The following is a 23059-nucleotide window of genomic DNA, read 5'->3' on the forward strand; positions in this document are numbered from 1 at the left end:
ATGCAAAGGCTGGTGGGTGAAGAAGAAGGAAACGTACAGATTCGTCAGGGCGACTGTTGAAGGTTGAAGCTATTTGTTGGATTCCAGTTAGTCACTAATCTGGTTAACGGTTTTACGTTGTTGTTGGTGCATATGTCGAGTTCCTGCTGGCCCGACCTGGGGACAAAGGTGGTGATTCGTTCCAGCAGCGAAATAGCAAATGAGTATGATGATGCAGACTATGTCGATCGTGCCCTTGTGATCGCTTCCGTTTGCTACTCCTTGTCCTCTCTCTCTCTCTGTCTGTCTCTCTGTGTAATCCTTTCCTTCTCTTTCGCTGCTGACAACTGTGCATCTTATGACGGGATAGCTTAATTATCATCAACATTGCAGCGATTCCTCCCCTGATCCAAGCTTCTTTTCCTGTTCCGGTAAGTCAAAGCACACACACACTCACAACAACTCAGAGACAAGAGAACCTAATTCCATCGTTGTTCGGAGCCCTTTTCACTCGCTCCCTCATCTCTTGACCCAGGCCTTGCAGTTTGCCCTGACTCATGCACGAAAAACGAACACATGCATGCCCCCATCACGAATCCAAAGGGAATACGTTGACATGAATCATGTGACTTCTGACCCCTTAATGACCCTCTCCTCCCCTGCCCTTGCTTGTCCCCTGTCATGTGTGTATTTCAACAGCCAGATCCCACATCAGCAAAACGACAAACTACTCCCCGTCACGGATCGAGCCCAAGGTCACATCATCGCCACAACACTCCATCCACATGTAACGCTACCTCGTTACCGTGACAGATCATACAAAGGTCCCAGATCTGTTACCAGCTTTCGGCTGGCTCATATCCTTGGCAGGTCTGGGACCGAACGTGGGGATCTCCAGGGCACCTATGCCTGTACATATCAACCCACAAATGTCAGATTGGGCCCTTCTGATGAGATGCCGCGATCTCTGAGGGAACTCACCGCTCGGTTGCTTATCCTTGCCCTTCTTCCCTTTCTTACCCTTCTTCCCACCAGCCCTGACCTGAGATCCGTCGGGTTGATCCAGTAAATTAGGTTCGTTCGCGTAATCGAATTCGGGGATGTCCTCCACATTGTTGACCTTGACCTTTTTCCCTTTCTTCTCCTTCTTCTTACCGCCATCCGAAAGGATGGGTTCGTGATCGACAGCTTGGCCTTGCGTAACCATATCCAACTTAGGCTTCTTCCCGTTGCCGTCATTGACTACGCTGGCGGATCCAACCCGATCCCTCTTCTTTTGCTTCTTCGGCTTCTTCACCTGGATGACACCGTCATCAACTTTTTCGGTCTTCTTCGCAGAGATGACAGGTTTCGGCTTCTGAGTTCCGTCGTTCGTGTTGACCTTGTTGGTCGCAGAGGTGGTGCTACGTGCATTGGCAGGGATGAACGGGACCGTCTCCAATTCCATTGGCTGAATTAGGGTATCAGTACCGGTTTCTACATGATTTGGAACAGCGACTCTCGGCTCCAGCTCCATGTGGATAGTGTTCTGGACGGACTGGAATCCGGGCGACAGTTCCTTGGATCTTCTGTCACGCCGAGATCTCTTTCCCTTTCCAGTTTGATCGAGCGTTTGCCCAAACAGAGACGAGCTGGGCTTCGCGTGGCTGACTTTAGTGGGAGTTGATGGAGTTCTGATTGTTGACCCAAATAACGCAGATCTGGGAGCCGGCTTTGCTTGGACGGTTATTTCATCCCACACGTCTGGAATGGGTGTCGGTGCGGAGGCGACGACAGCGGCAGCTTTGCTTGGCTGGATCACGCCGTTGACTTTGTCTTGCCCATCCTTCTCAGCGATCTCCTTTGCCTTGGAATTCCGCGCGAATTCTTCTCTCGCCGATTTTATAGTATTGACTATTTCATCAAGTCGACTCTCCGCTAGTGGAGCGCGATCACCGCCTCGGACGGCCTGTCGAACGAGGATGGGGGCTGTCCCTTGCAGTAAAGCGAGCGTTTTGAGCATATCGTTTGGCATGATATAGCTGTATCTATCGTTAGCAGCGACAAGCTTGGTTTGGAGGAGCTCTTACTCACTAAGGACTCTCATCCAATTCCCTTGCAAGTCGATCTCGCCAAGTGTGCAATTTTCTCCAGATCCAGCCCACTTCCTCATCGAGAGCACCTTTGGGCAACCATTTCCTTCCTGCTGCAGCCCAGCCCCCTGGCCCTTTGCCTGAACCCTCGTCGTAAATCTCTCTTTCATACAACTTCAATGCCGTATCCGCTGATCGATACAAGACTTCCCTCATGGCTGCCTGGGGGTTGCGACGTGCCGTTTCGATGACTTGATTTCCCTCTGGATCCGGGGACGGAGGACGGGAAGATTGCTCGAGAAGAGCATTGCGGAGACAGTCGTAGATGTAAAGAAGGAAATGGGTGTCGGACCGAGCATAATGCAGCATTTCTTCTCCGAGGGGACGAATTCGCCAATCGGCTCGCTGATATCGCTTGTCTGCTTCGAAGTCGCAATACTGCTGTAACAATCCACCAAGAGAGCGCTGAGCCATGTCTAAGCGGAACCAGTAGTCAGCTATTCTGTCAACAGACTCGAAAAATACCCAAACACGTACTCGAGATCACGCATGCGTGATATGTGTCAAACAGATTGACTACATAGATGTCGAAATCGTGTTGGAGCCAGATTATATCACTATCCGCTCCGTGGAAGACCTGATGAGAGTTCGTCTCGTCAATTCAACTATTTGGTGAGCAGTAATTTGCGACCTACCTTGATGATCGCCGGATCGGTCATGACATCTCCCAGCTTGCCCTCTCTCAACTCACGTCTCAGAGCAAGAGTATCCACGACCCAGTCTTCCTCCCTTGTTGATATTTGAATTAAACAAGTAAATCCTGCGAAACTCCTCATTTGATGATGTTCCAAGTCGACCGCGATCTCCTTGGCTTTTTGCAGCTTCTCCACCATCTTCTCCAGCTTTTCAGGCGTATCGACAAATTCGAAAGGGGTATCCTTGAAGTCTTTAGGCGGAACGGGTGGAGAGTTTATGAACATGGAGGTAGGATATGGAAGATGACGAGTCTCGTAGAAATAGGGGTGTTGTCGAAGTCGAACTTCTTTTTCCCTTCGCCAGTATTCCTTTGAAGGGTCCAACTCCTCTTCTTCCGTAAGTTCGTACTCCAGAGGAACAGAGAAATCTAGTGGAACCATGGCGTGAGGTTTGGTGGTGAGTTTAGGCTTCCATGGTTCAGTCAGTGAGTTGTCGGGCTTGTCATGGAAGAGAAGTTGGGGTTTAGCGAGATCGGTAGCGTGGAAAAGAGCGGTTGGCAGACGTTCTCTAAATTTGGCGAAAGGTCCCGGAATCTTCATGACGAAGTGTCAGCTCGAGAACATCTGTCCGTATGTGGAATTTCCGCTGGCTCACCTTTTGCCCGGCGGCAGCTGCCAATGACGGTTTGACAGCTATAGCAGCTTTCTTCTTGTCACCTCGTAGATCGTCCAACGCAGAGTCCTACCATCCTATGAGCTTACAGGCCACCACTCAGAGTCGTTCATTCACTCACAGCGTCTTCAAGCAGTCCATCAACGACACCGACAACACCGCCTCTAAAACCATCCACCACATCGTCCTCATCTTCCATTTTTCGTCTTCTCACCTGCGTCGCATTCGGCGCTTTCCCTTTGCCCTTCACCTTGTCTCCTCGTTGACTGATTTCCACCAGACTCAACAACCTCTCTGTCATCTGCAGCACTCGTTCACTGGCTTTATCTAGATCCTTTGCGAAACCTCGATCGAGGGTCCGATGAAAGGACAGATCAGACTTGTCGGGCAGGCCTGCAGCATGAGTGGTGAGGCTGTCGAGGGCTGAGGTCAGGTGTGGAAGGTAAGAGGCAAACGCAGTGGTAGGTGAGGGGACGACCGATGACGACGATGATGATGATGCGGATGACTTGGAGGAAGAAGCAACGTTGGCGGAGAAAGAAGTGGTGGAAGAGGAAGACATAATGAGTGTCGTCAAGCGGTCATGTACAGTGTGTAGTCTTGAGAGTCTATGTCGAAAACTTTTGATCGATCGTACACTACTATGAGCGTCTGTGAAGGATGGTGTGGTGGTGTGACTCGATCTGATATGGTTGAGAGAGCCGGAACTGAGTGGTGTGTACGAAAAGAACGATCGATTGAGCGCGGGTGCTCTTCGCAGCACTTTGAATATGTCTATCGCGACGGCCTTGCTGACCTGTCTTTGGTGGACCGAGTCTGGGTATGGGACATGAGCGTCGGTACGTGCGACGAGTGAAGGGTCTATGCAGCGTGACGATTGGGACCGCAGAAGAACACACTGTGCACAAAACGCAAAAGCAAAAGGCTGTGAATTGGAATTTTGCCACAAGAGTGGAGGCTGTTAAATGGGTGGAAGGAACAGGTTTCACCCCACTGGTATCTGGGCAGTTGAAAACACTGGGATCTGAAATTTCGGTCCAATTCGAGCTGGCACGAGTGATATTTTCCATTTGTACTGTATGTTCTTGTACAGACAACACCTGTATCGCTCATAATCATGTCGTTCGCCCCACGATCACTGTCAGTAGTGCGAGCTTGTGGCTCTGTCCCGCGAAGGGCAGGTGAGTGTCCATGGACCATATACCGCATGATCCGCGTGCATGCAAGCATCGACATTTACTGACCGAGTAATTTCACGTTCATCACCTCTAGCATCTCAACGATTCTCTTCCTCATCATCATCATCGACGTCAACCTCCACGCCCCCGCCATTGATCGCCTCACTCTTACTCTCGCGACCTCCTCTGCTTACTCCTACTCCCACTCCTCTGGAAGAAGCGTACCATTCCCATTCTCAAGCCATCGAACATGCTCTGTCTTCTCCCCTCCCCCTAGATTTCTACTTCAAATCCGGCTCTCTCCCCCTCCGCCGACATCTCGTAGCGGACCATTCGTACTCTTCCGACATCTACGGCGGAAGACTTGCAGGCTCTGCTCCGGATGTGGGCGATATCCCGCCCGAGACAGAATATCAGACGTTCGATCGAGATCATTGGATGAAACTCGATGAGAAGGAAAGGGGTGAGAGGAGTCTGGAAAGATTCCCAGAGGAAGAAGTTTATTGTCTGGTACAATCAACGAACAAGAAATGGGGGTTCCCACAGACTGAAGTAGGACGATTGGAAGGGCTGGACGAGGCTGTGAGCCAGAAATTGATTGGTCTCGATGGTAGTTTGGGTGGAAAGGGAATGGATAGTTGGTTGGTCACTAGAAAACCTGTTGGCATGGTCAAAGACGGAGAATCAACAGTGAGTCAGCGCAAAACATTGTCCAACATTCAAGTCGGTGGTCTCGTGAGCTGTTTGTCGGCACACGCATCGGAATCCGACAATCTCGAATAACTATGCTAACTAATTTGCTCTCCCTCAGACCTTTTTCCTCCGAGGTCACATCCTTGCAGGCGAACCTTCACTTTCCTCTTCATCAAGCTACTCCACCTTCGCTTGGCTCTCGGCTGCAGAAGTCGAGGATAGACTCAGAAATCAGGGCGACGAGCACTTATGGACAAGCATAAAGGGGATGTTCGGACAGCCTGATCCAGAGGTTGACGCCGAGTAGATCTGGAACAGACGAGCATAGCGAGGACGCAACGCAGAGGGCATGCACCACATACATATCAGGTCTAATATCTAATGTAAAAAGGCATTGACCATCGTCATTCTCGTGACGGACCGATCCGTACCCAAAGACCGCCCTGTGACAACAAACTTGAGCTGACTGCACATGTACAAGAACGGGAACGCTACTGATCAACTCACCTTGATTGCCAGTACTACGTCTGCTACCACCCACATGGTATCCCTACCCTCCCTTGCACGACCATCATTGCCTCCAGGAGTCTTCCACGCTTCAGGCATCACTGTGTCCATCGGCTGGGCATCATGCGCCAGTACCAGACTTTCAGCACCACCAGCACCCTCGCTTTCCAACATTCGTAGATGTCGAGCAAGCAGCACTAAGAAAGCGTGGGTCGCCGTCAAAGCGAATGGCTGGCCGAGGCACTGTACCGTACGAGTATGACGATCAGCATAATGACTTGATGATCAGACCGTGACACTCTGACTGACCATCCTCGGACCAATATTCCAGCTGATGAACCCCTCCCTCTCGCTCTGACCCAGGCCAGCACCCATCCATCGTTCGGGATCAAACACGTCGGCATCCTCTCCCCAGACGGACTTGTCTCGTTGAAGAAGAACGGTGGCTATAATGATAGACGTGTTGCCGGGCATGTACATTGGGGCGCCACCCTTCGAGGTTGGCAGGAGGGAGGGTCGAAGTGTGCGGCGGATGCTGCCAGTGAACATTTATCAGGGACGCGATTGGCATTGTGAATGGATATACTCACTTCAGAGGTACGGGGGGGAACAGACGCAGGACTTCGTTGATAAAGGCTCGACCTGTGCTGGTATGAGTCAAGCTACCACTGTCTTGCGTCGGGACTCACTGTACTTGCAATCACGGATCACCTCCTTGGTAATAGCACCGTCTTGTCTAGCGACCTTTATGATCTCGTCTTGCAGCTTCTTCGCGATTTTCGGATGCAATGCAAGCGAGTAGACGCAGAATGTCAAGCACGAGGTGAGCTGTTGTATGTTGGCCAGTGTCAGCTTGTCTTTCGATCGGATCAGACGATTGTCATTCAGGCTCACCGTATCTCGAGCGGCAAGCAGGACATTGATGAGTTGATCTTCGACGAGTTTTCGGTCTAAAGTGGGCGCTAAATCAGCCCAAGCCTGCTGCGATCGAGGGTATCACGCGTGGATCATTATGCAACCCACTCACCATCTGTGACATTGACTAGCATGTCGATGAATTTTGTCTCATCGCTCTCTCGAGAAGCTTGTCGTTGTCGTTTCCGTTCCATGGCTCTATCGATGATAGGCTGGAAGAAGGCCCGGATGACCCTCATTGGTTCTGCCAATGGATCGTGTCCAAGCTCGAATAGGGGCTTATCCACAGATCAGCTAAGCAGCCCCTTCTTGCGGAGATAGAGTGAGGTCGACTCGCCCAGACAGTCCCAATCTTGACTCGTCTTCCAACCACTCTTTGACCCTTTGTCATTGCCTTACCTAGACCCTCCTTCGCGGCAATCCATTCGGGACTAGCATTACTGGACACCGTTGACAAATCTTCGCCGCACATCCACATGACTGCTATTTGTAGTGATAGAGAGCCTAGTCGAGCCTGGATGTCAAAGGCTTCACCCGAAGTTGGAAGGGATGAGACAAAGGCTTCGATATGAGGAGTAAACAGTTGAGCAAAGACATGGTTGGGGTGGAAGAATGGTCTCAGTAGGGCTCGATGCTGTGGTGTCCCAACGATCATCGTCAGCCTGGACCCAAGGCATGTCCTCGCGATCATGAAGATCCTCCTGGGGAGCGAGCGTAACCCACAAATCTCCAACGTTCTCCATCGGAATTGAAGATCCCATCTCCCAGGAAAGCTTCCGCACGATCTTTGAACTTTTGACCTTTGACAAAGTTCTCGAAGTCATCGATCAAGACATGTTTGAGTACTGGAGGATCCGTCGAGATGATCTAAATCTCATCGCAGCTTGTCAGTAAGGGTATTCCGCAGTGCTAAATCCATCCAGTATGACTTTCACCCCTTCTCGGCACTTCGACAAACTCACCTGATCTTCGCCGAGCACCCGGGTATTGTAAGTTTTGCCGTACTGCCTTTCCAACAGTAGCATCATTCTCCCTACTTCATCTTCCGACCCACTCCTCGCCCAATCTCTCAATATATCAAGGTTCAAGGGCCATCTTCCTTTAACTCGGGGGATATCGATCGCACCCAACTTTTTCGCTTGACGAGTCGACGAAAACGAGGAGAGCTGAGAGCGGAGGACGTACGAAATCGGAAAAGAGAAGACATATAGCCCTATACGGACCAGTGCGTTGGGGGAAGAAGTGGTGGCGAGGTGCAGTATGAGATAAGTGAGCAAGGGAGGTAATACGACAGTCTTGAAGAGTGCGGGTAAGAGGAAGCGTGAGCCTTTCATCATGTGTGGGGGTCATGCAGAGTCCACGCTCAGCACACTGGAAGCAGTCGCTACTGGCCAGACGTTCCTGCCCATATCCGTTCTGCTGACGATGCGATCCTCAGGTGAATTGTGTACATGAATAGAGGACGAAGAGAACCAAACGAAACGGTCGTTTGTCTGTTTTGGTAGTCACTCGAGCGGGGCACCAAGCAAAATGTCCCCATGCAGGTCAAACAGGTGGCATCATGGCAAATGGTCAGAGACAAGGCTTGGGTTTTATCGTAAATGCATCCATTGTCCATATGATGATCCTATCCTAACCATCCGTCTCCTCACTACAGTACTGTACATGACTGAACTAAGCTACAAGCGGGGTCTTTTGGTCGCTTAGAAGCTGGGGGCGGGGTTGGATTGCTTGGAGTTGAAGGGGGCGTTGAAGATCATAGGACCCGCGAGGATGTTGTCGTCACCGACCAAGGTGGAGTTGGCCTGGGTGGTGAGGACGGCATAGGCGATACCCTGGGTGGTGGGGAGACCCTGGACCTTTCCGTTGACGACGGGGAAGACGTTGGTCTCGAGACCCTGGATGAGCTGGACGTAGGTACCGGCAGTGCTGGCGGTGGTGGTGATGGTACCGTCGGTACCGATGGTGAGAGCGGGGAAGGCCTTGACGGGCAAGGTCGGGTTGGTGGAAGGACAAGAGGTGATGAAGGCGGAAGCGATCGAGTACACCTCGTCAAAGTCCAAAGGAGTGTCCTCGGGACCGGACCAAGCGGCAGCCTTCTCGACGGCAGAGTTCAACCAAGCCTGGTGTCGAGCCTCGGTGGTGAGGATGGAACCGGCAACGGTGACATAGGCAGACTCCATGATGGAAGAGGCGGCGCCGAGGTAGGCGGAGACACCGACGTTCTCGATGACGGTGGCGAGAGCCATGAAAGACTTGGGGTCGGTCACGGTGGGGAAAGAGTAGGTACAGGGCTGAGTGGCAGCAGAGCCAAGGGCACCGGAGAGAAGAGCGACGTGTTGAGCTTCGTGCTCGGCAATGTTCTTCACTCGTCCTCGGACCCAGTCGGGGAATCCGGCATTGGTGAAAGCGGCATCGTCGAACTGGTCGAGGAAGCCATGGTAGAAGGCGTTCTCGAGGTGTTCGAGGGTAAGAGCGTACTGGAGGATGTCACTGTGTACGACCGACAGCGTCAGCAAGTATTCCAAGGAAAAGAAACGATCGGTGAGACTCACGTGTCGGTAACAGCACGTTTGGTGGGAGCGGCGTACGAGGCAACGGCGGCGAGGAGAGCGGTGGCAACGGCAGTCTTCATCTTGATTGTTGTTGAGTTGGGTTTGGTAGGTTTGGGTTTGAATAAACGAGTGTGGGTAGGTTGGTTGGCTGGTTGATTATACTTAACTAGTAGTTGTTGAGTTGTTGTGGATGAAGAAAAGGTCACGATAGAGGCTCGGAATGTCTGTCTTATATATCCATCTGGGAATGAGAGGTCCCCATTCGGGAGTACAAACAACCCACATCCAAACACAAACAACAAGCACAAGGTACCCGTACCCCGTACTCTTAATCATGCCGTCAGCAAAGCAGCTAGATTCATGGCAGCACTAGTTACGGCTCGGTCGTATTGCATTCAGTCCCGACTTGCCATCTGCTAGAAAAGGTGGGATCCCACCCGACGATCCGATTGACCAGTGATCAGTGATGGGATGAGACATTTTTGCACTATGTCGTACGACTTGCAGATCAGAACTCGGACTCAGTCATTCACCGTTGCTTTGCAACTAACCAACTGACCAGCACATCTGGTGGGTATTATTACCCTGTATTACAACGACAGAAACCCCACACGTAGAAGCATCAAGCCACAAAGTGTCCTTGTTTGTCAGTGGACCGACTTGACCGGCCGGATGTGGTCTAAATCGATAAGAAAACACAATGCCGTCACTTGCGTTCCAGTGGTAGTGACACCCGTTCAAGCGCAAACAAGATGAAATGGTAAACAAGCAAACAAAGCTACTGGACGAGTAGTATTCATCATTATCCAATTGGGAAACAATAAGGGTATAACGTGCATGAACGTGTGCGGGCACAGAGAATGGTAACGAGATCGACGGTCGATAGCAGTGGTGGTCTTCCCCTTGTGGTCTTTGCTCTGCGTGATATGGCACAATGGACAGTCCGTTCAAGTTACGTCGATGGCGCCATTCTGGATTGTCTGGTTAATACCCATGGGGCCACTCCGAAGTTATCGTGGTCCGTTGTGGTATATCGTTCATTCGAGTAGTGCTATATTCAACGGTGTTTGGCTTGTCTACGCTACTCGTACCGCATTCTTCGAACTTTGCCCTGGCTATGGATCGCGCACAAGAACACCCGAATCGATTGTTCGGAGAAGTTTGCATTCACGGCCGCCAACCAAACGTTTGTGTAAACAGCAAATCCTCGATGATGTCGCATCCGATGGGACAATGGTCGATGCTGGGCAAAGTGATGCGATACATCAAGCGAACGACTCGGGATCTCATGACCACGAATCGTCGTGAATCCCACCAGGCATGTAAGCTATACGGTAAACAAAGGATGCATTGGAATGGTCGACTATTGATCTACAGTCAGAATATATGCGTGTATGCAAACAAAAAAACCATGCGTGTGTGTGTCTACAAGACCCAAACAAGATGAACTATACAGCTATAGTGTAATTAGATTGTTATGTGATCTAGGAAGGCTACAATACCGATATCGTCGCCATGTAAACCATCCCATATACTTCGGCCATCTCACATGATACAACAATCATTCTTGCTTTCTGTGCGCCTCACATGACTCATCCCACCTTGTCCGATAACCGGTACCACTCCGACTGAAACCATCTTGTCACTACTCCTCTCTCCTATTGCCGAAGATGGATCCCCACCATCCAAATCGACATGCCCTCCGCTTCTCCTCTGGGAATCTTCTTCGTGTTCTGACCTAGGGCTATACATTGAGGATCGGATTCGCAGACTCGCGGACCCAGAGCTGAGGTTCATCTCAAGGCTTGGACGGTTCTGTGAGCGGCCTGGGTGGCGACGAATTTCAGGAGCCACAGGTGTTGTCAAGTCGCTCTGTGAAGGGGTGGAGGGCGACAAAACACCTTTGGATCGCTTGAGGCCGTTCAAGATCTTGGTAGGGAGAGCGGCTAGAGCGGCCCCATCTCGTTTGTCGAATATTGGCAAAGGCGAAGGACCGCGCGAAGGTGTCTTCTGCATCTCTTGTTGTCGGGAAAGCAGCGTGAATTGCTCCTGTAGGCTGCATCGCGGTGACGCCTTGCTTGCACAGGCTGAGTGCGCAACGAGCCCGCAATCCTGACACAGTACTCCGACTCTCTTGACACTAAGATGGCAGACCCGACATACAATGGCTGAAAAGGTCTGTCAGCACGACATCCCTGTGGGTAATACGTAAATCCCACCTTTGCCGAACGATGTCTTGATTAGTACATGGGCCTTCATGGACGTCCCATCCGAGCCGTGTCGTTCATGCGAACTCGTCATGCTGTGTCGTTGGTTCCCAACATCGATAGCATTGGGTTTTTCATTGTGTTCGAAGAGGCGAGAGCTGTCGACTCGTCGTAGGTCCTTGCTCACCCGTCGAAGGAACGGTACACTGTCTTGAGGTCTCAAAGCCTGGTAATGATACGTTAGCTGGGAATACGCCTTGATCAATTTTGATACTCTTACCAGCTCCGGACTGTGCCTTTTAACCCACGGATGCTCAAACATCAGTGCCGCCGTCGGTCGTAGCTTTGGGTCCTTTACGAAGCACTGCCTGAGGAAATCGGTCAGGTCGTCGGAAATGTCGCGAGGGAAAGGGGGCATATCGTCCTCCACGATGTGGAATAAGACTGCATGGTGTCCGATAAGTGATGTCCTGTCGCCACCTATGGTCGCAATACTCACCACTCATGCTATTGGGAAGATCTGCATACGGTGGCTTGCCAGTAAGCAGCTCAATGATTGTGCAGCCAAGCGACCAGATGTCCGAAGCGAAAGACGGGCCCGTCAATGAAATCACCTCAGGTGCCACTACGATAGCGTCAATTCTCGTCAGTGAAGTTGCCCGAAGCTCTTGAAACGCCAGACACCCACTCCAATTGGGCGTCCCGGCCACTTCCGACACTCTCTTTTTGGCTCCTCCAGTCTTCCCTTCAGTCTTCGCATCTTGCTTGATATTCTCCACGGCCTTCATATTGAGCGATACTCCGAAATCGGACAGCTTGACATTGCCATTCTTTGTTGACAAGATGTTGGCGGCTTTGAGGTCACAGTGCACCACACCTTGGGAGTGGAGATAGTCCAGACCCGCGAGGATCTTGGCCACATATGACGAGACCAGCTTTTCGTTGAACTGTCCGAATGCCTTAAGCGTTTGTCCAAGGGAGCCGTTCTCTACAAACCTAGAATTGAGGTAGATCAGCCAACGCTATTGCCTGCATTCTAATATAGCTTACTCGAGCACAATGTTGAGGTATTCCTCGTCTCTCGACATGCCTTCGTATTTGACTATACTCGGATGCGACATTCTTTGGAGCAATTCCACTTCACGCATGACATCCGTCACTTCATCCTCTCTCATGCCATGAAGCCTGATACGCTTGATCGCTACCATCTGGCCGATGCCGAGGTTCAAAGAGCGGTAGACCGCACCGAACTGACCTCGTCCGATACAATTACCCAATTGCTATGCGAGTGCTTAGTGATTGTCATCTTCCAGGATGAAAACAGACTCACATATCTGATGACAGGCCGGCCTGATTCATGGAATTCCAATACTTGCAGAGATTGATATTGACTTGATCTCAACTTACTCTGCGTCGAATTATCTCTGAAAAGGGAAGGTGTACCCATAGTAGACAGGTTAACCATACTGTTGATCCGCATCTGCAAAGGCCTCGACGAGTCGTTAGATGAAAATGTTTGATCTCTGCTGTGTACGGAGGACACATCAGATTGCCTTCGCCCTGTGAGGTCGGATGGTCGAGAAAAATTGCTGGTTGTGCTCTGAGACGAATGCAAAGATGCTCCTCTTGCCATGTGGATGTAGGAGCTGTTCGGGACCGATGATGAGAGAGGAAAGGCGACACTTGTAGGGCTGGTCATTTGCGCAGGAGACACGGATCGTTTAGGAATATACACTTTGCCATTGGAACTGAGCCTTCTGAGTGGTGGCGGCCGTGATATCGTCGCCGAAAGATCTGAGTTGAGGCCGTTCTGCTCGTCTTCCTCTAATACTTGGCTGAAATCCTGGCGTCCCGATTCCGGGTTTTGTCCGCGTCGAGCAAAAGCTCCATCCAGTGGACTCGAGTCGATCCGAATCGGTTGAGGCGGCTTCCGATTACCCTCGAGTGCGGCCAGAGACTTTGACAATGCTGAATCTCTCTCGTCATTTCGCTCAGTTAATGCTGAGCTTTTCGTCGCACTCTTCCGCAAAGCATCACGTAGATCGTGTGGTAGATCCTCGCTACTCAGCAAAGTACCCAAGATCTTCTCGCGAGCATTTTGCAGCTTCTTCTCGCTGATCCGCCGCTCATGCAGTCTTGGTGTGTCAGGTCGATCGCGGTTGTCCTCCTCCGCCAGATTGACCGCATGCTCCTCTCCCATGACTGTCACAACTGACCTCGTCGCGCTCGATCTGGTATACGCGGAAGAAGAAGTGACCCTAGATCCAGAACTAACAAGACTAGGTGTCCTCTCGCCGGAGTGAGATCCCAAATGTGTTTGTCCAGTCGCAATGCCGGTTTCACTCGTTAGGATTACATCGTCCGCGAAAGACACGGAGACTTTAGCGCCGGTGGTATTGCGGAGACGAAGTACAGGTCGCGCTTGTGTCCGTCCATTCGGTGTTATGTTTCGAGACGAGGGCGAAGCTGCGGGTGATTTCGGTCGTAGGCTAGGCGAGATATTTGGCTGGGTTGATGCGCGAGTAAGGGGTGATCTTCGCATTTCGGACGGAACTGATGGTAGTGCGAAGGTCGATGTAGTGGGTGTCTTCCACGTGCTAGGGTCATCCAACTCCAGATCCTGCTGGTTGAGTGTGATCACATTTAGGTTGGGGCCCAGCTCGGTGGATTCAATTCTATCTGCCTGCAAAGCAGCAAGTCTTGCAGAGTGTGAAGCAGCTTCGGCAGAAGATGTAGAGCTATCCTGGGCGGTAAGCGGACGGCGCGGACTTGCTAGAGGGCTACGAGTGTGGGAGGCCGAGGCAGCGTCACGTATTGCCGGTGGTTGGCCAATGGAAGCGAATTTGGGAGGTAATCGATTTGGACTGAAGGCGGCAGACTCTCGTCCAGCGAGTCTGGCAAGGAAAATGATTGTGTTCGCAACTCTCCCTAAGCTGATCTCCGAGCATTCTTGTAAATCATGTGGACTGAAAACGACATCATTTGAGAGTCCCACGCCTTGGCAAGCAGTGAGAAACCGTGTCACATTAGTCGCTCCCATGATACCTCGTTCTGAGATGATGACTCGCGCGATGCGAGACGGTTGGGAGGGGAACAGGTGATTGAGAAGGCTGCGACGGTCAGACTGGGAGCGTCAATGCTGCGACAACGACTCACAAGCAGAGAAGGAGCCCGTCCTTGACAGCATCTGACCATGTATCGCGCTCTCTCTCCTTTGCCCGTTCTCCGACGTACACCAGTCTCACCTTAGCCTCCAGGGAGCCGATTGCTCGATTGTCCAATACGGGAAGAGATTGGTCGTGGCTTGAAAGCGTACTAGCGACTCGGAGCCATTCCGCGCCCCAAGCTTTCTCCATCCTCCCCAAAGCTTGCAGCCTCTCATCAGCGAGTCGCTTCATACCAATCTTTCTGTCGCTCCGATCAGAGGTCAAGTCACGAATCACTGGCGTCAACAATTTGACCATGAATGAAGCTGATAGTCGTAGAAGGTAATGGTCTCGAGAGAGAAGGGATGTTGGAGCCGATTCCCGACGTGCATGGGCAGGAATAGGAGGCGGAGGCATGTGGTTGGACGCTAGAGAGGATCGCTCGTTGGCTGGAGGACTGGCCGTTGAAGCTCTGGTCCGAGGAGGACGAGTGATCGGAGACCTTGCTGAGGTATCAGGTGCGAAACCCAGCGCTTCAGTGCGCAGCAAAGTTCCGCTAGCTACTGACGAAGGTCGCAACACTGGGTTCATAGGAAACGACTTATCGGGAAATTCGTTGATAGCTGAAGTAGTTGTGAACGGTCGGGACCCCACTCGAGCATCAAGCACCGACCGATGTAGTGTACTCTGAACTCCACTCTGTTCGATGGCCTCCGCAGACAACCCGACAGCGATTGATGGACCGTCGGCACGTCCATAGGCGGAGGGAGGAGCGTTTGAGCGGTCACCAGCCTTTGTCTGAGATAGATTGGACAATGCATGTTTTTGATTCGTTATCCTCTTGTCTTCATCAAGTCTCAGTGGTTCCTCGTCGTCCAGCTGTAAGAGGTGCAGAGCCGACGTTGACATCGATCCGCGAGACAACGCAGGGCCCTGCCATCTCCCATCCTCCCCTTTTTGTAAAGCAGGTAGAGCTGTTGGATTGAGGCGAATCTGTCGAGGGGCTTTCTGCGTCGGAGTCGTCGGTCTTGACATCACGCTCCTCCCTGTCTCCCTCTGAAGCACTTCCTTCCCGGTGGCAACTTCGCTGGACAGAGTCCGCGGTCTCCCTCTAGATGTCTGATTTGCGGCGGTTGTTGTTTCCGATAATGAACTGGACTTGGTAGTTTCACCGCCCATAAATGACCACAAGCGTTGTCGAGGTCCAGAAGGTTCTGGTGGTTCCGGTGATCCGACTCGGACTCTGGATAAGAAGCCCCTGAACCCTCGACCGGGCGTGGATGCGGAAGGACCAGTATTCGTGGACGAAGACGAGGGCAGAGCATCGCGTGGCATGGCGCTGGCGGGATATTGTGGTATCATCTTCGCGTTGAGAAGATGATGGGACGATTGAAGTGGGGCTGTGGCAATCATTGGTCATGTGTGGTGTTAAATGTTCGCAGGGATGCTGATTTTGATCAACCCAAAGGAGGTCATTAGCTCCAATGCTGGACTGTTAGTATCAGAGAGAGGTGTGGCCAAGTACCGGACCGCAGACTCACAAAAGGCTGCACGTCATGAAGGTTAGTTGCTCAGTGAAGGACGATCTGAGTGCCAAACGCTGGCAAACGCTGGCGGTCCGACCTCGTTAATAGTGATCTCGATGTCCGCACTGGTATCGATGTAGGACTTGTCTAGCCCAGTGAGAATGGGAGACGCATTGTCAGTCAAGCAGCTTCCCTGTAGCCTGGACCCAAGCTACCCCCAGCTATGCCTTTGATCGGGAATCCGATTGAATATGACACTCACGAAAGGTCAAAGAGGTCAAAGGAACCTTTTGTTGTGTGAGTGCAGTGAACCGATCGTTGCGGTCACAGGCGTGGCAGCTCCGATATTGTGGGAGACAAGATACGAAAGAATCGACGAGATAGCAATTGGTGTGAGATGAACAGTGACCGCTACGGAGTGAAGGAGCTGAGGACTCGTCAGCGATACTGTTGAAGATACGAGGATAAGCTTACGTCTTGTGGCCATAGTTACAGGGATAGTGGTACAACAGATAACAAGCCTCTTCTCCGCCCTTTACACACTTCAGTCGAGGACTGATGGTCGAGCAGAGTAATCTGCGATGGTTGGGATGCGAAAGTCAACTTCATTCAGCGCAGACGACGAACCACAACCGCTAGGCGACATCCGTCGATGTCACCGAACCTGACAAGGTCCTTTGTTTCAGACGCGCATGTTACAACGCCATCATACACGAGAGCACACAGCTAGCACTTCTCGCAAATGTCCGCAAGGGTCCCTTCAGAAGGCTTCACTCTGATAGAAGCTCAACTCACCCTTGTGTCACGGTGTATACCCTGTGCTTTATATGAACTGTCGTTTCAAGATGCAATCCGGTATTCTCACCTCACAGCTGGGAAGGTATATGCGGTTCGATAATTGAGTGGTAACGTTCGCAGGTATGGTCCAGAGCGATTGCGACCAAGCTGCAACGAGGCAAGTATCAGATGACAGTGCTGCTGAAGTAGATGCACAGAGGGTCAGCGGATAGCCCAAGTAGAGATGAATGGCTTGAATCTGATGGTGAAGAGAAGGAAGAGTAACGGGAGGGGCTAAGGATGGGTACGCACGGATCGCTTGCTCAACACCGGCCCTCTGGTTGGTCGGATGGTTTCACTACGTTGACTTGATGATATGAGTCCAGCTAACGACAGCTCCGCCCGTCATTCACTTTCTGATCTCAACTAAAGGCGAGCCAGTCTCCAGCCTCTCACTCCGACGACAGATGACCTCAACAACGACATCATAAACAATAACAAGGGATTGCCCTGTCCATCGATGATGTCGTTCAATGTCAATCCCGATCGACTTCCTGAGACTGATTGACCGATCCCGCCAGTCGCGTGCGCGTATATGTGTGGGGTCCAATGAAGCGAGAGGCGAGCTGGCCAGCCCGGACTGTACAGCATTTGTTGATACGGCTCACTGCACGTTCCTCGACTTTGTCTTGCCCTCACATGAAGCTTGAGTTCTTGTTTCACGTCAACGTGGAGATATGACTATCCGGTATGACGTGTCAGCTCTAAGGTACCAATCAGGGTGGCAGCTCGGGAAATGAGAGGGAGAATGAGGTCGAGCGAGTGAGAGTGTGGGTGGGTGGAAGAGATCGACATGATGTCGATGGCCATTGTTCGTCAACCCCGTGATCTTGCCGTCATGGCGCGCAAGGTGCAAAGCATGCGTATCAGACGTGACAGACCTGACATCAAGGCGATACATGGTGCTGCGAGCGATGCATGGTGCCGGTGAAAGGGAGGAAGCAAGTGCAAATGAAAGAGGAACGGTGAGGAATTGGCGAGATCAAAAAAGGTCCGTTGCGTTTTGTTGAAACTGAATCGCGCACTCTCCAAAAGGTTAAACCGTAACTGATCTCATCTCTTCTGCAGGAAAGAGCGTGGCGCGTCCCTCGAAGAGATCGGAACCTTGGTCCCGAACGGACCCCAGAGGCGAGATCGAGAGGGAGGGAGAAACGATCGGATTGATGTGGCATGTGCTCGAAAGCAATATTTTAGGCGTCGATCACCGATGCCAAGTATGTCAGCGTTGCCGAGTATACGTGGGTCGAGGGCTTCTCTTCTGGCACATACCGGCAGAGTTCTCAGGTGTGCGACACTTGTACAAGCGCAAGTGTGTTGTGGCCCTTGCCTCTCGGCTGAGATCTTGATGATGATCATCGTTAAGGACTATGAACTGCAACGAATATGAATCGTAATTGAAGGTCCCTCTGTAAACTCCATGCATAACTCGATCTCAGCTACAACCTAGAGGTCACGTTCGTCGGCACCAATCCCTCTCCTCTGACTGTGAAGCGATCGGATCAGAACATGCAGAAATGATCGGTAATCCATCACTGACCACCATTGATGGCGCTGCCGTTGGAACTACCGCCATTGTTATGACCGTCTGGCCCCCGTTGCGTATCTCCATTCGTGTCAGCCCCGTTCGTAGCTCCGTTGGTCGCGTTCCCGTTTGTGCCACCAGTCGAATCTCCATTGGGCTGGCTAGCCTGGGAGCCGGCTTGCGTCAAACGACTTGAAGTGGTTCCAGCAGATGCGTTCGGGGCTCGCCCGAGTTCATTGCGATCTTCACTATCACAGAGTACACGCGTAAGAAAGATGAGTACAACTGAGGGCTAGATGTGCCGGTACATTACTCACTCAGCAGTACTGTACGCTACCACCCTGCGCCTGCGCTCACGACCGTTGGTCCCGTCGGTCTCGTTGACATCGGTGCCGTTGGTGGAAGGACGTCTGGAAGCCTCGCCCTCCGATTCGCTTCGGTCTCAACTACACATGAGCAAAGTAGAGCAAGGAAGTATGAAAAACTGACGTGGCACCTGTAATAAACAAGTCAGGTACGGGTGTGATCGAGGCATTGCCATATTGACGCCCGTCCGGGGCGTTCTGCCCACCATGGCCATTCTCTGAGTTCTCGTCATGATTGCTGAAAGGATGCATGGTGTTGTGATTGTAAGTCTCTGGAGACTCGATGGTAGATACCGTAGGCGTGCTTGTCTTGTACCGGATAGTTAACTTAAAAGAGTGCAGCCATCAAGAACCAGTCCTGGGGGTTTTATACCTTGTCGGAAAAATATGGAGAGTAATCCTCGCAGAAGGGAGACCTCTACGAGGCTGACTCGGTCCATCGTCATCCAATGATCTTCGAGCAGTCATCAAAGGAGGGCAAGTGTGACACACGTTACATGGGTACTATCCGTAGTTCTTCCTTGATGGTGTCGCTCCATTTTCACGTCATCATCTTCGCCTTGATATGTCCTTCCCTTATGCGTGCTGGAAAAGCAGTCTAGCTACCTATTTGGCTATCTTCACACTCACTGGAAGACACGATCACACGAAACCGTACTAGGAGGAAAGCAGAAGGTCTCTTCCACTTTCACACTACCACGTAAAAGGATGGTGTAGGCAGATCATTGGTCTCTCCGCTCATGCATTGTATGTGCTTATCGAACCTTGCTCAACTTCTTACGTCTACCCGGCCAGATGTCTTCCCTCCCTTCAACTATCCCCATTTCTGGTGTCACCAGCATTGATCTGGCTGCTGGTTCCGGCTCAGGTGAACTCGACCTGGCCAGCTGGCCACACTTTGTGCCCTTTCCGACTGCTGATCCTGATTATCAGGGAGACTCTGCCTCCCAATAATTGTATTGACCCCATTACTGGTCTGACCATTGGGTCCGGTGATTGTAGGACTGCTTCCTTCTCCATTGCCACGCACAGTCGGACTGCCATCACCTTCGTCGACAGGAGCCGCGTGAGATCTCACGTACTTAAATCAGCAAGTATTCGGAAATCACCGCTGTGTATATATCTTGACCTACCTCTCGGTAGGTGGAATGGAAAGGCGAGAAAGTTCCTGAGACTGGTGATCACTAGCCCATCTACTACTTCTAGTGCTTGAGTGGTGGGGTGCTGTTCTAACTTCGTAGTCCGTTGAGCTTCCGTCCGGACGGGTCACTCGCAGACCACGCCGCTGGCCGAAATTTGACGCTGAAGGATCAACCCCACTGCTCGAGGGTTAGCAAAGGTTCGCAATCAGAGGGGAATACCAAAGACACTTACCCAGCATTTGCGCTGGCATGATGCTGTGAACAGCCGTCTAGGATCGAAGTCACAGAAGAGGTCATGTCGATATTTGGGCTTATATGTGCTGCTTGTTCGCCGAAATGTATGTAGTATGGTCCACTGACTCAGCGGATTGCGCGAGTCTGAGTCCGAAGGCGTGTATCTTATCTTGAGTCAAATGTGCTCTGATACCTCTTATCGGACCTTCGAGACGCTCAGCAGTATTCAGCTCTTAACAGAGCACCCTTTGATCATGACAGTGTTTCGACGTTTGACGTGCTCTGAAGTGGAAAGATGCAAAACTCGGAAACTACGTCGGGACAAGGGCTGTTTGCTTTCAGGCTCAAAGACCAATGATTATCGTTGACGTAATGAGCTGCCACCTGGCCTTAGCGTTGTGAAGTAGTGCAGCAACACGGATGCACCTGTACGAGATCAAAGTGTCTTCCACAACGCCGGTGACACAGGAGGTGCAGCTGTCTAAGAGCTCAGGGCAATGCATTCGTTCAAAATACACAAACGTTCCCCGGACCACTTTCCGATTCACGCACGACAACGCATCAGGACTCGCTCATCGCTCTTCCTTGATTTCCTATCTTTCATTCCTTGAACGACTTTGTTCCGGTAGGCTGGATACAGGTGCTCGACTCACTGATGATCAGATGTGGCTCCTTGGATAGGTGGAGGTGATGGCAGTAGCGGTGGCGGTGGCGGTGCTTCTGGTAGAGAGGCCGTTATCAGTGCTGCATTCGGTGTCGTTGGTCGGTTTGACCAAGAAACCGGGCCCTTCTTTCCATTGTCCACCCGATACACAGCGCATCTCGTCACACCACGCATTACGCACGATGCCGTCCTTTGATCTGTTGGGTTGATCTACAGTGTCCTGGATCGTCGATGGGGCACTGTACATACTGCGTTCTCCAGATGGGAACGATTTCCCAGGCAGCGAGTCAGAGCCACGCGCGATACGTCCGAGATAGGAGACTGACATATCACTCTGAGAATCAGCACCGTTCGTTGAAGTCGTTTCATTTGTTTCTGCCATGATGGTCGATTGTGACTTCATACAGCGAGGGTGAGAACTTTAGCTGGTGTAAGATAGGTAAACGATTGCTCTTGAGGTCGTAAGGGCAGATGAATTTCGATTTGATGAGCAGTGTGCGACGTAAATCCATACTACTATATGACAAGCTAGATCATAGGCCTTATATGCACGAAGGCACATGATTTATCAGCTGAAACGATATACTCCTGCATTCATCCGAGGTATCTCGTAGACTTTTGTGTCCTTCCAATCGAAGGCGTCCCCCTGAATTTATAGATATCCTTTCTGCAAAATCTGAATCTTACAGGCCTGTCACAGGTAAGCAGTGTAATTGGACCTCACGAAGATGTCCTCCCACCTGATTAGAAAGCATCGTCGGGAGTCGTGGCATTTGAAGGCCGTAGCGGTATGTTTATGATAACATATGCAACATCCTGGTCCAGGCTCTCTGCTAGTTATCAGTGGCCTTCTCGGCTTCCCTCGGATATACAGACGAGAATACACGAAATGTTGCAGTTTGAGGTGTTCCTTGACTTTGAGCGGACCTCCTACAGGCTTGGACCTCACATATGCAAAAGACTGGAGGACGACTTTGGCAAGTGGGAGGTTCCCGTTTGCGTTCTCTGACGATCTTCTGCACCTACCAGAAGTTCTGCTTGGACTGACGATAAGTCTCAATCAAAATGAAAATGTACCTCCACCTTGTACCTTGTTCGTCGACGAAACGACACCCGCCATCGCGACATCTCCTCTGCGTCATCCTTCATTGAAGGATTCGTGATACTGTACACATCCAATACGAAGTAGCGAGTCTGTCTTAGGGTGTCGTGAGCTGAGCAAGGCCTTTGGCAGGACGTGGCTGAGAGGGTTCCAGGCTCAATTTAACGCTCTACACAGCAAGGAAGTCATCTGCTGGCCTCTCTCTGAAACCTGGTTCGAAGGGAAGGCAGCAGTCGGAGAGTGGTGACTCTGTGTGTGGCGCCTCATTGCATCCCTGCCCTGGGAAAACTTCTCAGCGAAACTCTATTCATGTCTACTAAGTATCGCCTTTTCCCCAGCTCTAGTCGTGCACGATCTCGGGTCAAACCTCTCAGTGAAACCCGTTTGTGAGAGTATGGCTATTTGTGGACGTAGTGTTGGTAGTTCCGGTGGCAGGACCACTTCGGGATGCTCCGCCACCTAGGCCAGCCCGAACCGCTCGAAGATCGGTATCCGCCAATGACATGGCGTTGCGACGTCCTCGAGGTGCGGTTGATGTCTGTTCAGTCAAGTACCTTCTGTGTGTCCAATGCAGTCAGAACTGGTTCGCCAAGCGCTCTGCTCGCGAGGAAGCACTCGCCCATCGGCGCCATGCGTCGAACCGCCATTGGACAAAGTCCCGTTGGCGTGATTTTCATCAGTGACTCGGTTCGTATGGCCATTCGTGTACCCATCGGTCCCGTTGGTCCTATGGGTTCCATTGGTTCCATTGGTGGCGTAACCGGGGCCATTGTTTCTTCTTCGACCCAAGTCAGCAATATCTCGTAGATAAATGCACCATAGACTATTGGACTCACACTGTGGTCGTTCGAGAGGACGTAGAAGAGCTCTCGTTTGTGGCGTGAGGCATTCTGCGACAAGTCAGGCTGATTGGAGTTTCTTAATATGTTGAAGTCGTGATTCGTTCTGAGGGATGGAGATTTGAGATTCTGGAGGGCGACTGACTCTTGTATGCCGACTCGTCCAGCCCCCGCTCCTGGTCGCTGACGGATGCCCGAGAAACGTATC

The 23059-nt window shown here is 51.5% G+C and overlaps 5 protein-coding genes across 5 annotated transcripts; 1 reads left to right on the forward strand and 4 right to left on the reverse strand.

The window, feature by feature from the left end:
- Window positions 1–793: 793 nt before the first annotated feature.
- On the reverse strand, window positions 794–3981 carry IAR55_000921 (uncharacterized protein; the record flags this gene model as incomplete). The annotated part of the gene is made up of 7 exons (XM_066944052.1): window positions 794–888; window positions 961–2000; window positions 2053–2527; window positions 2589–2688; window positions 2747–3340; window positions 3402–3488; window positions 3541–3981. The coding sequence occupies 7 exons, from the start codon at window positions 3979–3981 to the stop codon at window positions 794–796; spliced, it is 2832 nt and encodes a 943-aa protein (XP_066805253.1).
- A 555-nt stretch (window positions 3982–4536) lies between these two features.
- On the forward strand, window positions 4537–5597 carry IAR55_000922 (mitochondrial 54S ribosomal protein mL46; the record flags this gene model as incomplete). Its single annotated transcript, XM_066944053.1, has 3 exons — window positions 4537–4600; window positions 4692–5287; window positions 5409–5597. 3 exons carry the CDS (start codon window positions 4537–4539, stop codon window positions 5595–5597), a joined length of 849 nt encoding a protein of 282 aa, XP_066805254.1.
- A 97-nt stretch (window positions 5598–5694) lies between these two features.
- IAR55_000923 (uncharacterized protein) lies at window positions 5695–8046 on the reverse strand (the record flags this gene model as incomplete). The annotated part of the gene is made up of 10 exons (XM_066944054.1): window positions 5695–5733; window positions 5798–6040; window positions 6107–6332; window positions 6388–6439; window positions 6487–6625; window positions 6692–6747; window positions 6825–6990; window positions 7050–7346; window positions 7436–7579; window positions 7675–8046. The coding sequence occupies 10 exons, from the start codon at window positions 8044–8046 to the stop codon at window positions 5695–5697; spliced, it is 1734 nt and encodes a 577-aa protein (XP_066805255.1).
- Window positions 8047–8415: 369 nt separating this feature from the next.
- On the reverse strand, window positions 8416–9347 carry IAR55_000924 (uncharacterized protein; the record flags this gene model as incomplete). The annotated part of the gene is made up of 2 exons (XM_066944055.1): window positions 8416–9205; window positions 9268–9347. The coding sequence occupies 2 exons, from the start codon at window positions 9345–9347 to the stop codon at window positions 8416–8418; spliced, it is 870 nt and encodes a 289-aa protein (XP_066805256.1).
- Window positions 9348–10812: 1465 nt separating this feature from the next.
- IAR55_000925 (uncharacterized protein) lies at window positions 10813–15955 on the reverse strand (the record flags this gene model as incomplete). Its single annotated transcript, XM_066944056.1, has 8 exons — window positions 10813–11435; window positions 11487–11700; window positions 11755–11918; window positions 11974–12099; window positions 12163–12470; window positions 12525–12754; window positions 12805–14584; window positions 14631–15955. The coding sequence occupies 8 exons, from the start codon at window positions 15953–15955 to the stop codon at window positions 10813–10815; spliced, it is 4770 nt and encodes a 1589-aa protein (XP_066805257.1).
- Window positions 15956–23059: the final 7104 nt, after the last annotated feature.

The sequence above is a fragment of the Kwoniella newhampshirensis genome, chromosome 2 (genome assembly GCF_039105145.1).
Source record: "Kwoniella newhampshirensis strain CBS 13917 chromosome 2, whole genome shotgun sequence".
In the NCBI taxonomy this organism is placed as follows: Eukaryota; Fungi; Basidiomycota; class Tremellomycetes; order Tremellales; family Cryptococcaceae; genus Kwoniella; species Kwoniella newhampshirensis.